The sequence below is a fragment of the Electrona antarctica genome (assembly GCF_951216825.1).
Source record: "Electrona antarctica genome assembly, chromosome: 13".
NCBI lineage: Eukaryota > Metazoa > Chordata > Actinopteri > Myctophiformes > Myctophidae > Electrona > Electrona antarctica.
Window position 1 is genome coordinate 9,332,072 of NC_136794.1, and position 13,443 is coordinate 9,345,514.

General features: G+C 49.0%; 1 protein-coding gene across 1 annotated transcript in view; it reads right to left on the reverse strand.

The window, feature by feature from the left end:
• LOC306935608 (cyclic AMP receptor 3) overlaps positions 1 to 13,443 on the reverse strand; it is a gene marked incomplete at its 3' end in the record, with an annotated part of 43,614 nt that overhangs the window by 14,147 nt on the left and 16,024 nt on the right. The window contains exons 7-8 of the mRNA XM_079518705.1: positions 9,064 to 9,153; positions 6,951 to 6,989 (exon numbers count right to left, since the gene is read on the reverse strand). Coding sequence (XP_079374831.1) covers positions 6,951 to 6,989; positions 9,064 to 9,153 — 129 coding nt within the window. The remainder of the gene's footprint in view (positions 1 to 6,950; positions 6,990 to 9,063; positions 9,154 to 13,443) is intronic.

Here is a 13,443-nt window from a genome sequence, read left to right on the forward strand (position 1 = left end):
GAGCCAAACGTCTCACACACAGCCAAAGCAAGCCTCAGTGATGAATGGAAAAATGAACACCGAGGATTTTACTGTCAACTGCAAACACATAAATAAAGATTTTACACTCACAGAGCTCACAGTGTGTGCAGTTATAGCGCCACTATGAGGCCGATTTGAAAAACATGTGGGACAGAGCCTCTTCCTTGGCCTACTGGTGCTGTGCATGCTAAGTTTCACACCGATCGGTCCAACGGTGCCATGCGGACAGCAGCTATTCACAGACACATGGACGGACAGACTGATGGACCAACAACGGACAGGTGGACGGACGGGCAAAAACATAGTCTCCAGCCCGGTGGAGCCAGGATCATCAAAAACCTTGATATTGCAATTTCTGTTGGGTCTTTTGGATTCTGCTAAACCAGACATCAAATATAAGTAAGACCTTTTAAGTTTGGAAACAACCGATAAAGCGGTTGTTTTGTTTCGTTTTGCAAGGCTGTATCAGTTTCTTGTCTAAACTGAAGGATGGATATAAGCTCCCAAAGGTAAGTAGTATCCATCCTGCACACCCTGATAAAAACTCTTTTATCAAATTTATATATTTTTTTGGTAACCTCTGAAAAGGCACGTATCACGTACTGGTCCCAGTTTCTGTTGTCATGTCCACTGTTGTCTGCCGGGCTTGTGGCAGAGCAGAAAGGGAACTCGCTGAATCTTCTCAAATTAAACACCTTATTGGCAGCGCAGCGAGTCCGCAGGCATTCATTTCAAAGCCAAGATGTAACGTTGAAAGGAGACTGAGCTTCACACATTACGCTCCCTCAAGTCCTGCATCGAACACGATTGCATTGTCTGTGTGTGTGTGTGTGTGTGTGTGTGTGTGTGTGTGTGCGTGCGTGCGTGCGTGCGTGCGTGTGTGCGTGCGTGCGTGCATTTGTATGTGTGTGTGTGTGTGTGTGTGATACAGAGAAAGAAAGATTGTGGTGTGCATGTTATTTTGGGACATGTGTGTGAGAGAAACAAAGAGTGTGCCTGTGCAAGTCTTTGTGTGTGTGTGTGTGTGTGTGTGTGTGTGTGTGTGTGTGTGTGTGTGTGTGTGTGTGTGTGTGTGTGTGTGTGTGTGTGCGCCCTGTCGATACAGGACGGGAGTGAGGCGAGTGATGAGAGCGTTTCAGTGAGACCTGCGCCAGCGTCACCCCTGGAGTGATTTAATAACCCACTCTCTGGAATAAACGGCGCCCAATTACGCGCAGCGCACCTCCTGTTAATGACGGAGAGACGGGGAGGGAGGGAGGGATGGGGGGGGGGGGGTGCAACGAGGAAGAGCGGGGGGTTGGCGGAGGAGACGAGACGGGGGGGGGGGGGGGCACGTGGCCTTTTAACCATGGGAGGAGGGGGAAGGGAGAGAGAGAGAGAGAGAGAGAGAAAGGGAGAGAGAGCGAGCGGTGAAGAGGGGGGGTAGAGAATGGCGGGCGGCAGCTACAAAGTGCTCTAATTAGCATGATAATGATCTGCCATTAGAGTCCGCTGTGCTCTACAGCTGAGCACAACCCTGCACGCACGAGAGAGAGAGAGAGGGAGGGAGAGGGGGGCGGGGGGGAGGTGAGATTGGGAGGGCTCAAGATAGAGGACATGGAGAAAGAGAGGAGAGAGAGAGAGAGAGAGAGAGAGATGGATGGAGGGGGGAGGGACGAGATGGAGGGGAGGGAGATGGAAAGAGACAGAGACAGAATGAGATGGACAGAGAGGGGAGAGAGAGAGGGGGGGAGCGGTGGTGCCAGCGGAGGAGAGAGAGACGGAGAGCGAAGCAGACGGATGGTGTCACGGTCGGGAGACGTGCAGGCGGAGGGACGCCACCACCTCGAGACCCCGCGGAGCACAGGAGGAGTGGCGGAAAAAACACTAACTCAAATGTTTTTTTACTGGAGTAAAATGTAGCAATACTGCAATGCATGCAATACTCTAGTTACGAGAAGAGGTCCAGAATTCAAAATGCACTTGATTAAATGCACAAAGGTATCGGCATCAAGTACTCGTCATGCAGAATTCCCATTTCAAGTTTTCAAAATGTATAAAAAAACATTTGAAAATAGCCGATCAATGCGTCGCATTGTGAGCTTGTAGATCAGCTATTTTCAAATGGCTGAAATGTACATAGGGCTGGTTGTATAATAATGGTTAATGTATGTTTTGTAATAATAATAATCAAAATCTGCAAAGTAACTAGCAACTAAACCTTTCAAATAAATGTACTGAAGTAAAAGTGCAATATTTGGATCCGAGATGCAGTGGAGTAGAAGTAAAAGGATTGGAAATTGGAAATACTAATGTAAAAGTGCAAATACCTCAATATTGTACTTAAGTACAGAACTTAAGTAAATGTACTTAGTTACTTTCCACCCACTGCACAGGATGAAGGGACGCCAGGACCCCGAGCACGGGGGGTACTAAAGCCCAGAGACATCTAGGAAGACCCTACACCACTATGACACACACACGCACGCACGCACGCACACGCACGCACACGCACGCACGCACGCACGCACGCACGCACGCACGCACGCACGCACGCACGCACGCACGCACGCACGCACGCACGCACGCACGCACACACTCCCCCTGCCCCTGGCCTCAGATCTCCCTAGGCAGGCTGAGGTGAGGGATGGGTGAGGGGCAGAAGAAAGAAAAGAGGTCTTAATTAAACTCCGCCGCCAGCGGTGCGGTGGAGACGAGAGCGCCACGGGGACAGTCCGTGCCCGATAAAAAGGCTCGACATTCCGGTGCCTCCTCAACTGTGTGACCCAGAAGATTCTACCGACCGAGAGAACGATCGGGATCTACCTGTTTGACAGCTTTGTGGCGCGTTAAAACAAAAAAAAAAGGGCCGAGGGGAAGTGACAATGCCAGAAAGAACTAAAGAGAAAGAGGGGGGGGGGGGGGGAGGGGGGGGGGGGGGAACAATGCTGCAGACAAAGAGTGCAGTGTGTTGAATAATGTTCGCCTCATCTCTCGTCTCCAAAAAACTATCGCAAGAGCGATCGCGTATTGAAGCATGCGCCTTATTTGCTTTCTGCACAACCGTAGTCAAAGCAGTGTCACATCCGTCAATTTAACCACAAAATATCTCCTGTACTGTATCTATATACAGTGTGTGTGTGTGTATATATAGTGTACATGCCTTCCCGAGCCATGAGGCCCATAGGGCAGGAGCATATATGCATGTTTCTGTATCGTGAGCTGGCATAATACAAGTACAAGTTACGTACAGTACACCCCCTGGACATGACGCTGGTATGTCACGGGGACCCCCAATCCAACCCTTGATGCTTAAGTGACAAGCAAGGAGGTATTTGTATAGTCTTTGGTATGACCCGGCAGGGGAATTGGACCCCGACCTCCCAGTCTCAGGACGGACACTTTAACCACAAGGCCACTGAGCTGGTATAGAGGGTATGCATGTGACATCATCATCAAACCCGGAAGTTATGCAGGAATGCCTACTGACTGGCAAAAAACTACTTTCTGGCGTTACAACCCATGCATCCAAACAGAAAAGTCCTATCTGATTGCATTAAACAACGTTAAACAATGTTAAACTCACTTTGCATGTTGCTTTGCCACTCGATGTGCCATTCACTTTAAGCATGCGCATACCCTCTATACAGTACTGAAGTACCTTGTCCAAAACCGGTACTACCGGTAGTAAGAAAAACAAATGTGGTGCTCGTTATGCCCACACATTTGTGTGGTGTCACTTCTGTTGTGTCCTACTACTCCCCTGCCAGTGAGGAGCCCCCACCGGGAGGACGTCGCAGAGCCTTCGTCCTTCTACTCTTCCCGCCCACCACTCCCTGCTGACAGGTGCCGCCCCCAGCCCGTGGGAATACGTGCAATGACAATTATCACCCTCCGCGGCTTGCTTCTCCTCCCCGGAACATGGGACAGTTGTCCGCGTATTAGACGCCCGACAAAGCCAGACACACCATAAACCCCACAGACATAACCACTTGTAGATAAGCTATTTTCAGTACGCGTGTGTGTATGTATATATACACACGGGTTATATAGGTGCTAATTAGGATGTGGGAAAGCCAAATGTAGTCTGGGACTCTGGTGGTAATGGTGAGGATGGAGGGGGGGGGTGTTACATTTGCTTCCATTGTGCAGAGTTACGACGAGCCTCCGATGGAAAATGCTGAGAGCAGTGACTCAGTGTTTCGAAATGCTGACTCAAGCCTCGGTCGCTACACCCCATCCCCCACTCAGCCTCCACACAGCCCACACACCCCCCGTCTCCACACTGTCCTCTGGTTTTCCCTTCCGTCCGTCCGTCCGTCCGTCCGTCCACCCGCCCCCCACCCCCTCTCTCTCTCTCTCGCTGTACAGTTCGTCCCCCGCCTCCCCAGTCAGCGCTTGTGCGCACCGCTGAACACTGATGAAGACGGACTGCGGGGGGGGAGGTGGGGGGTGCGGGCGGGCGGGGGGAGAAGATGGGGCAATCTCTATTTCTCGTACTTTCCGTTGCCTAGTCCCTTGCGCACGCTCTCTCTCCCTCTCTCCCCCCCTTTCCATCTCTCACTCTCTGTGCCTAATCACGTCCCTCCCACCCTCCCTCCCTCCGTCTCACCTCTCTCTCCTCTGCCTATTTCCTCCTCTCCCGCCAAGCTTTCCACTTTTCACCTTATATATTTTAACTGCTGTCACCCACCGCGCCTCCTCATCCTGTTAGGTGTCAGAAGTGCGCGTGCGCGTGCGTGCATTTGTGTGTGCGCTCATGCGTATGCGCGCGTGTGTGTGTCGTGTGTGTGTGTGCGCGCCCGTGTGTTTTGCTGACGGGCGTCTCGGCCTCTAATCTCTCGTCTGGTTTGATGTAATTAGAGCTAATGAAGATTCCCTGATCCTGTGAGCTCCTCGTCCCCCCGGGCTGCTGCGCTGCCGCCGCGGAGGACTAGAAAGAAAGGAGGAAAAGAAAGGAAGAAAGAAAGGAAGAAAGGAAAGGAAGAAAGAAAAGACGGAAAGAGCCGGGAGAGCGGCGCTGATAAAAAGAGACACCGGCTCAGCGCTACGTGTCATGTCGTGCTGCGCGCCAGCGTCTGGATGCGTGCGCGTGTGTGTGTGTGTGTGTGTGTGTGTGTGCACACGCGCACGCTGTGCAGGGTGCGCGTTTGTTTGTTTATTTGTTTAGCGAGATTGATTCCCCTGCTGATGCTGCGAGCTGCAACGCGATTACCTTGGCTCATAGCGAGGCATTTCTCTTTGTTTGTGTGTGTGTGTGCATCTGTGTGCGTGTGTGTGTGTGTGTGTGTGTGTGTGTGTGTGTGTGTGTGTGTGTGTGTGTGCACTATACTGGGAGGATTGGCAGAGCTTTTCCAGACGTGGAGGCCAGTTGCAGAAAGCAGCAGAAGACCCTCTCCACACAGGCTTAAAGGAGAATTCCATGCTAGAAGGCTTTCTTACCTTTATTTGTAGTTGTTACGTCCCCACCAAAGAGGTCCAGGTGTTATTTTGTGAAAAATAGTGCATTGTTAGCTATTTCCCCTAATAAGCCCTAATTTCCCTTTTGAGCGATGGAAATAAGTACATTAGAATGAATAAACACCCCAATGCCCCATTCAATTCAATGCAATTCAATTCATTGAGGGCTTATATTAGGGGAAATAGCCAATAATGCGCTTTTGCACAAAATAACACCTGGACCTCTTTGGTGGGGACGTAACAACTACAAACTAGAAAAAGTACCATTCTGGGCACAGGTCTCCACCAGGAGGATACAGGACTGTGTGAGATGTTTTGATGATAAACATGTTTTTTTGTTTGTTAGTTTTTTGCAACAATTTTCTTCATTTTGTTGAGGAAATGCAGAGTGCCTGGTGGCACTATAATAGGCCAATGTGAAAAGGGTGCCATTTCTTCATACGCCTTTAATGGCAATTGGATGATTTGAGGCATTTTGTTCCAAAAATGTGTTTTGCAAAAATCAACCTGTTGGTGGCGCTATAACAGGCCAATGTGAAAAGGGTTCCTCAGCCTAGTAAGAAAATGTGTGAAAGATTTCACGTAAATTGCATGCTGCGTTCATGATTTGAGGCTTTTGTTCAAAACGGACAATCTTGCAAACTGTGAAAGCCAATTATAGCCAATTAGGATGGAATATGAAATATCGGACAGATCCGACTTGAGCACATGACCATAGAGATACTGTGTAACGATTTGTGAGATTTTTGGACAGAATCTGGAGGAGTAATATCAAAAAATGTGTTTTACAAAAGTCGGCCTCCTGGTGGCGCTATAAAAGGCAGATGCGGAAAATGCAGGTCAAAGATTTGTCCTTGGCCTCTAGGGAGTGTGCATGCAACGTTTCACGCAGATCGGTGCAGTTTTAGGTAAAAAATGTGAAAAGCTGCCTCATGGTGGCGCTATAACAGGCCGTTCTGGAAAATGCGGGGCAGAGGTTCATCGTTGGCATCCAGGGAGTGTGTGTGCAAAGTTTGGCATCGACCGGGTTAACGGTGCCGGAGATTAGCTGTTCACAGACGGACGGAAGGACGGACGGACACACACACACACACACGGACACACACACACACACACACGGACGGACGGAGTGCAAAACATACTCTCTCCCCATGCCTTCGGCCTGGTGGAGACAATAAAGGTAAGAAAGCCTTCTAGCATGGAATTCTCTTCATATAGACTTCCTAAACACTTAAAACACACAGCACAGAAACTCCCCTTATTCTGACAAAGCAGGCGCAGACTCCGCCACATGCATGCACGTGCACGCACACACAGGCCCTTCACCGAGATGGGAAAAGAAAATACCCCCAAAACCTCCAGGTCCCCTGACATACAACCCTTTCACTTTTCCCACAGGGAGCGACCTCCCGACCCTCCTCCCTCCCTCCTATCACTCCCCCTGGGGAGAGGCTTTCCTTTGACGGCGGGGCTGAAAAGGGTCTACTTACATCCCAAATCTCCAGGCTACGTGATCTTCTGTGATCCAGCTGGGAGGAGAGAGAGAGAGAGAGAGAGAGAGAGAGAGAGAGAGTGTGTGAGTGTGAGTGAGTGAGTGCAGAGGGGAGAACTGTGTGACTGCGGAGGGAGGAAGCTGCACAGCTGTGGCTATTAATAAGCCCAGACTGGGAAGAGAACGGAGCCCAGAGATTACGGCTCTGTCCCAATTCTTGCTCCAGCGGCTTCCTTTCCCCTCCATGCAGCCTCTCCCACCCATCCTCCTCGCCGCCTCAGAGTTTCGAGCCTCCGAGTTAACACAGTGTTTTATCTAGCTTGGGAGGTATAGCGCGAGGCGGCGCCTCACGCTATACCTCCCGAGCTACGTTTCCTGTTCAGCGCTTGGGAAGAAAGCTGGCTGAAACTTCCGCTGCTTCGGACAGTACCACCCGGAGACAAACGCGTAAACATGGCCACACAGGACGAAGGAGTCATGCAAAGCTTTTGGAACGAGTCCAACGCGGAGGGAGGTCTTCTTGTATCAAAGGAGAGATCATTTATTTTATAGGTTTCATGACATTCATTTTTCATTTATTTTTAGTTTTTTCTTTTAGGTTTTATGACCTAAAAAATGTACACCCAAACAACCTGAACTTTGAACATTCGGTGGATTTTCTGTGCCTGGGGCTTTCTCTGTGTGTTCTGTGTGAGCCTTTTGAGCTGCAATGAAAAGAGGCAGAATCCCTTAACAGTGACAACTGCTGGCAAATTCTTATGTCATAAATGGGATTTGTGGACTCTTACATCACAGTCCACAGGCAAAACCCCAGACCACAGAAAATCTACTGAATGTTCACATTTCAGGGTTTTTTGGGTGCAATTGTGCTAAGAAAAATTACAAATCACCAGACCTTTAAAATGGTCTTATAATAACGACGTGGCTTCCCTGTGCAATCTGTAGCTATGGATGGCAAGTAACGAGTAGTGATATGCATATTTCTTGAACAAAGCAATGAGCTATACGATGCTAACGTGAGCTTCGTGCACAAAATGTTGCTGAGCACTGATTGGCGTAGCAGTGCTCAGCTGTGTCTGCTGTGTCGTTGGCGCAGTAGCATCAGCTAAGCTGTGCAGTTTACTGGTCTGGTATTGTGGGAACTGTGATTGGTATATGGCCTGGGTCAGCTGTGTCGTGTAGTTTTGCCGTTATTGGTCTACTTTTGTTAGGACATGAATGCATTGAATGCATGGTCTACTTTTGTGGTAATTTTGTTACATAATGTACATATTAAGGCTGCTCGAGATCAGTGGGTCCCAAACGTTCCGGGTTGAGACACAAAAGAGATTATTATGAGAGACGTTTGCCCGGGACCCAAACTAATGAAAATAGCAGATCTACAAGCGCACAAAGCGCCGCTTATTTGCGCCGCGCTGCGAGCTTGTAGATCAGCTATTTTCATTACATCTTAATTATTGTTTTTGTTCATGACATTTCTTAGATTTGTTTGTTTTAAAATGTATACAATTATTTCTTTTTTTAAAATCACACCCGTGTGAAGTGAGTGGTGCAACTCCGTGTGTCAGCACACCCGAAAGCATCATATATACAGTTAATACATGCGTGTGTGTTTGTGTGTGTGTGTGTGTTAGGTTGCGCACAGGTGGTGAAAAACAACCATGCTATTTTCGTGCTCATACCCAGCCAGCCAGGCAAGCACCCACACACATACCAACCACTCCGTAAGGGAGTGGTTGCACCACTCAAAAAAAATAAATATATATATATATATATATATATATATATATATATATATAAATACACACACACACATATATATATACACATATTAAAAACGATCTTTTGAAATATATACTGTATATATTTTTCTAAATGTAGGAAAATCATTTTTTAAGTTGGGTAAAAATGGTAAAAAGAAAAATGGGTCTGTGACCCACAAATGGGTCCTGACCCACTGTTTGGGAAACAGTGTTCTGGACTGCTAGCCCTTCCACTGCTACGCCATATAAAGGAGTAAGAATAATAAAACCTTGACTTCTCCGTTATGCTCACCAACTGACAAAACACAGAGCGGCCATACAGTTATAACGTCGGCTGCTTGTACTCACCACCAGGGTCCGGCAGGACCGAAGTAGCCCTTCATTAGAGGCAAGGAAGCCATGACCAGAGGAACGCCCCATGCCGTCAGATGGTACCACCTGGGCCACACGCAAAAGGAAGAACACCATGTTTTTGATTATACCGCCACTGAGATCTGTGTGTGGATGTGAGTTCAGGTGGTCCTTTTTTGTGTGTTTTTTTTATTGAGTCCATCCATTGTTCCATTATTATGGGGTTCCATCCATTGTTCCATCCATTGGCTTACCGCCCGAGAATGATGCAAGAGCAAAAGAATGGCCACCGTGTGAATATGGTCAATTATCACCTATCAGCATATTGTGATAACACGCAGATCTTAAAACATAAAACATTATACAGATTAGATGGGATGCACCAAAGATCGCACATGCGGTTGGACATGCGGTTGGACATGCGGTAGGACATGCGGTCGGACATGCGGTCGGACATGCGGTTGGACATGCGGTTGGACATGCGGTTGGACATGCGGTCGGACATGCGGTGCTGCTTGCTTGCGGTTATGGTTAGGTTAGGGTTTGAGGTAGGTTGTCGTTCTAATGACAGTGGGACCATGTCGGAACTAAAGCCTGTAACTGATTAGATGCATAAGGACTGCTGATTGACTGTTCTCACTCATTTTGTTTTGTTTACAGTTATTCAGAATTATTTTCTTTCATGTCATATTGGTTTTAGAATCGCCTTATTTGAAATAAACATTGAAACTGATAGAAATTAGGTGTGTGTGTGTGTGTGTGTGTGTGTGTGTGTGTGTGTGTGTGTGTGTGACAGACAGATGAGGTGTGGGCTCCAGTGTCTTTGGGTGTGGGCGTCAATACTTTATAGAGCATACAGTGTCCTCCGATCAATAGAGTGGAAGTCCTGGCCTGACTTGTTCCAAGTGCGGTCAATCGAGTGGTGGCAACACACGCTGACACACACTCAATCCTTTTCTCCAGGAGCCGGACACACACACACACACACACACACACACACACACACGCGCGCGCACGCACGCACGCACACACGCACGCACGCACGCACGCACACACACACACGTGTACGCATGCAGACACACACACACGCACGCACACATATGCTCCCTCTCACTGGGAATCATCGCATTTCTGATCTTCCACCCACTCCTCTCCTTCTCTCTCTCTCTCCCCATGTGATGGACAGTGGTGAGACAATGTGTGGGAGGCAGGAAGAAAAAGATAGATGGCTGGTGGCGTATAACGAAGAATTGGTGGGTGGGAGAGAGAGGGAGAGAGAGAGAGAGATAGAGAGAGAGAAAGAGAGACAGAGAGAGAATGAGAAGGAGAAATGAGAAGGCCGACCGTGCGAGCGAGCGAGCGCAGCCGAGGAGGAGGAGGAGGAGGAGTGTTAGACGGCGGGAGGAGAAGATACAAATAGTGAAATCAGCGCTGCCAATCTGCAGCGTGCCGATGGGGCGGGGGCGGAGAGGGAGCGGAGGGGAGGGGAGGGACGAGGGGGGCTTGTCAGGAAATCGATGTCGAGCAGCACGCACACACACACACACACCGGCGCTGCGCAGCACACACACACACACACACACACACACACACACACACACACACACACACACACACACACACACACACACACACACACACACACACACACACACACACACACACACACACACACACACACACACACACACACACACACACACACACACACACACACACACACATGCGGGCGCTTCGAGAGGGAGATGACGAGGTCCGGAGCGCAGCACAACAAGGGCTTAATGAGGCACAGCAGGACTGCTACGCTCCGCGCCGCGCACGCCCACACACACACACGCACGCACACGCACGCACTCATATAGTATTCTCTCTCCCTCCCTCCCTTTCTCTCTCTCTCTCTCTCGGCGCAATATCTTTTTCCCTCTGAATTCGCTGCCTCTCCCCTCTCACACAACGTCCTTTTTTTTATCCAGCTTCATATTTCTCTCTCTCTCTCTCTCTCTCTCTCTCTCTCTCTCTCTCTCTGATGCACACACGTATTCAGTACGCCTGCTCTTTTTTTTCTCTCCCTCCCTCCCTCCCTCCGCCTCCCCCTGCATATCTGCTCCGGCGTCCGCTCTCCTTCATCCATCCTCGATTCCTCATTTCCTCTGGCGATCCGTTCATTCATAAACCATGGCGCGGTGCCTTCATAATAGTGTTGGTGGGGGAGCTGGGGCGTGCGTGTGTGTGTGTGTGTGTGTGTGTGTGTGTGTGTGTGTGTGGTGGTGGTTGTAATCGTGCATTCATGCACGGACGCTTAACCCCCCCCCTGCGCAAACACATATGCGGTCTACCTGCACACACGCCCTACTCTGCTAAGCCCTCGTCTATTAAAAGATTTTTTTTCCACGGCTGCTTTTTTTTCCATCCCATGTGCGACTGACTGACTGACTGACTGACTGACTGCCTCCTACCCCCACCACCCTCCACAGCTGACCTCCATCTTCCAGCGAGTGGCACCCCCCCCCCACCCTCCCGCACCCCCTTCCCCCCCTGGACCCCCTAGAGAGGCCGTGCTGTTGATAAGGCTCCGACGCCTGGAGGGAGGGCTGAGTGATTTCAGGCCCCCCCCCAGCAGCCCCCCCCCCCCCCTGCCCAGCGCCCGTAAAGCCGTCCCCTCTGAGTTATGCCGCCATTATATTGTCTGCCTTATCGCTAATCGATAAGAGGGGGGGGGGGGGGGACTCCCACGGGGGGAGCCACCTCACTTTACCAGCCCCGACCCTCTCCGCACACACACACACACTCACGCACACACACAACCGCAAGCTCAACAACACACAGAAACTCATACATAAGCACACACACACACACACACGCATGGATGCATGCACGTCCGTCCGTGTGTGTGTGAATAGGGAAAAGTATAGGTGTAAGCATATATTCAGAATAGGTGTGAACAAACACACACACAGCTGTGTAAACTCAATCACTAAAATGGCTAACTACACTCCGTCTGCATACTGTGTGTGTATGTATATATATATATATATATATATATATATATATATATATATATATAATGGAAAAGTACACAGACAGCGGTCCATTTGGTTCCATTTGTACACTCTCTTAGTCTTAGTTAAATTAACGCCCAACCCATCAAGGGTCACACATTCTCACTCCAGTCTCACTCATCGCAGTTGGGAGGAAACCACCTAACTCCAACTTGGAGGATTTTGATCTTTATTATTATTATTATCATCATTTCTGTTCATGAATCAATGCCATTGAACAGCCTTTACGTCTGTGTGTTGATTCAAAACAAATATTGAACCAATGAAAAGCATTAAAAAGCGCTTCGGATAAAACCTCTTAACTCCATTGGACCTGCAAAAACAGCTAACTCCAAGTCTCCACCCCCTCTCATGCAAGTAATTGACAATATATAACATCACAATACCAACTTTCATGAGGCAGTATTGCATGCATCATTTTAAATATATAAGGTTTTCTTCATTTCCCGATTTTTTTTAATTATTTATTTTATTTCCTAAAAAAGGAACATTTTGGAGTTAGGTGGTTTCTTCCTGACAGTAGACATGTGCATTTTTCTTATATTTAACAATAATCAACAATCATTTTTTGATCGTGAAGAAGGCCTGAGAACCGAAAAATGCAATGGAGCCAGAGTGTGTGACACTTTTTTTCCCCACCCATACAAAATTTCTGCCCACAACATGCATGAAGCCATTTTTTTCAATATGTATGTGTCACTGTCAAAAGCACTGCGCAGGGGCTTGGAGAGAAAAAAAAAAGAAAATCTCACACACACGCACACAAATTCACACTCGCTCTGGAGAGCGCTCATGGGAGTTTGAGCGACAGAAAGAGCTGCAAAGTGCGAAAGATGCACGGCACGCACGCACACACGCATGCGCACACATACACACACACACAAACACACATACGCTCGCTCGCACGCATGCGCGCACACACACACACACACACACACACGTCACACACGCACACACACACACACGTCACACACGCACGCACACACTTAACGGCTGCCACTCTCTCCCTTTTCAATTAGAGCGTCGGCTGTCTGGAACAGAAGAAGAGGAAGGGAGGGAGGGGGGGGGGTCGGGGGGGCTGTCAGTGCTCCAGGGGGAGACACATGCTCCAGCAATCCAAACACACACACACACACACACACACACATACAGGGATAGCGGCTTGACGATTTATGCTCGGTTGCGGAGCGCGGAAAAGAAAGAGACATGCATTACACACAGACATGCAAGAAGAGGCTGCACCCGACAGACTCAAGTCTGGCTCAGTCAAGCCAAACGCAAGGAGCAGCTCCTCTGCATATATAGCCATATAGCCAGA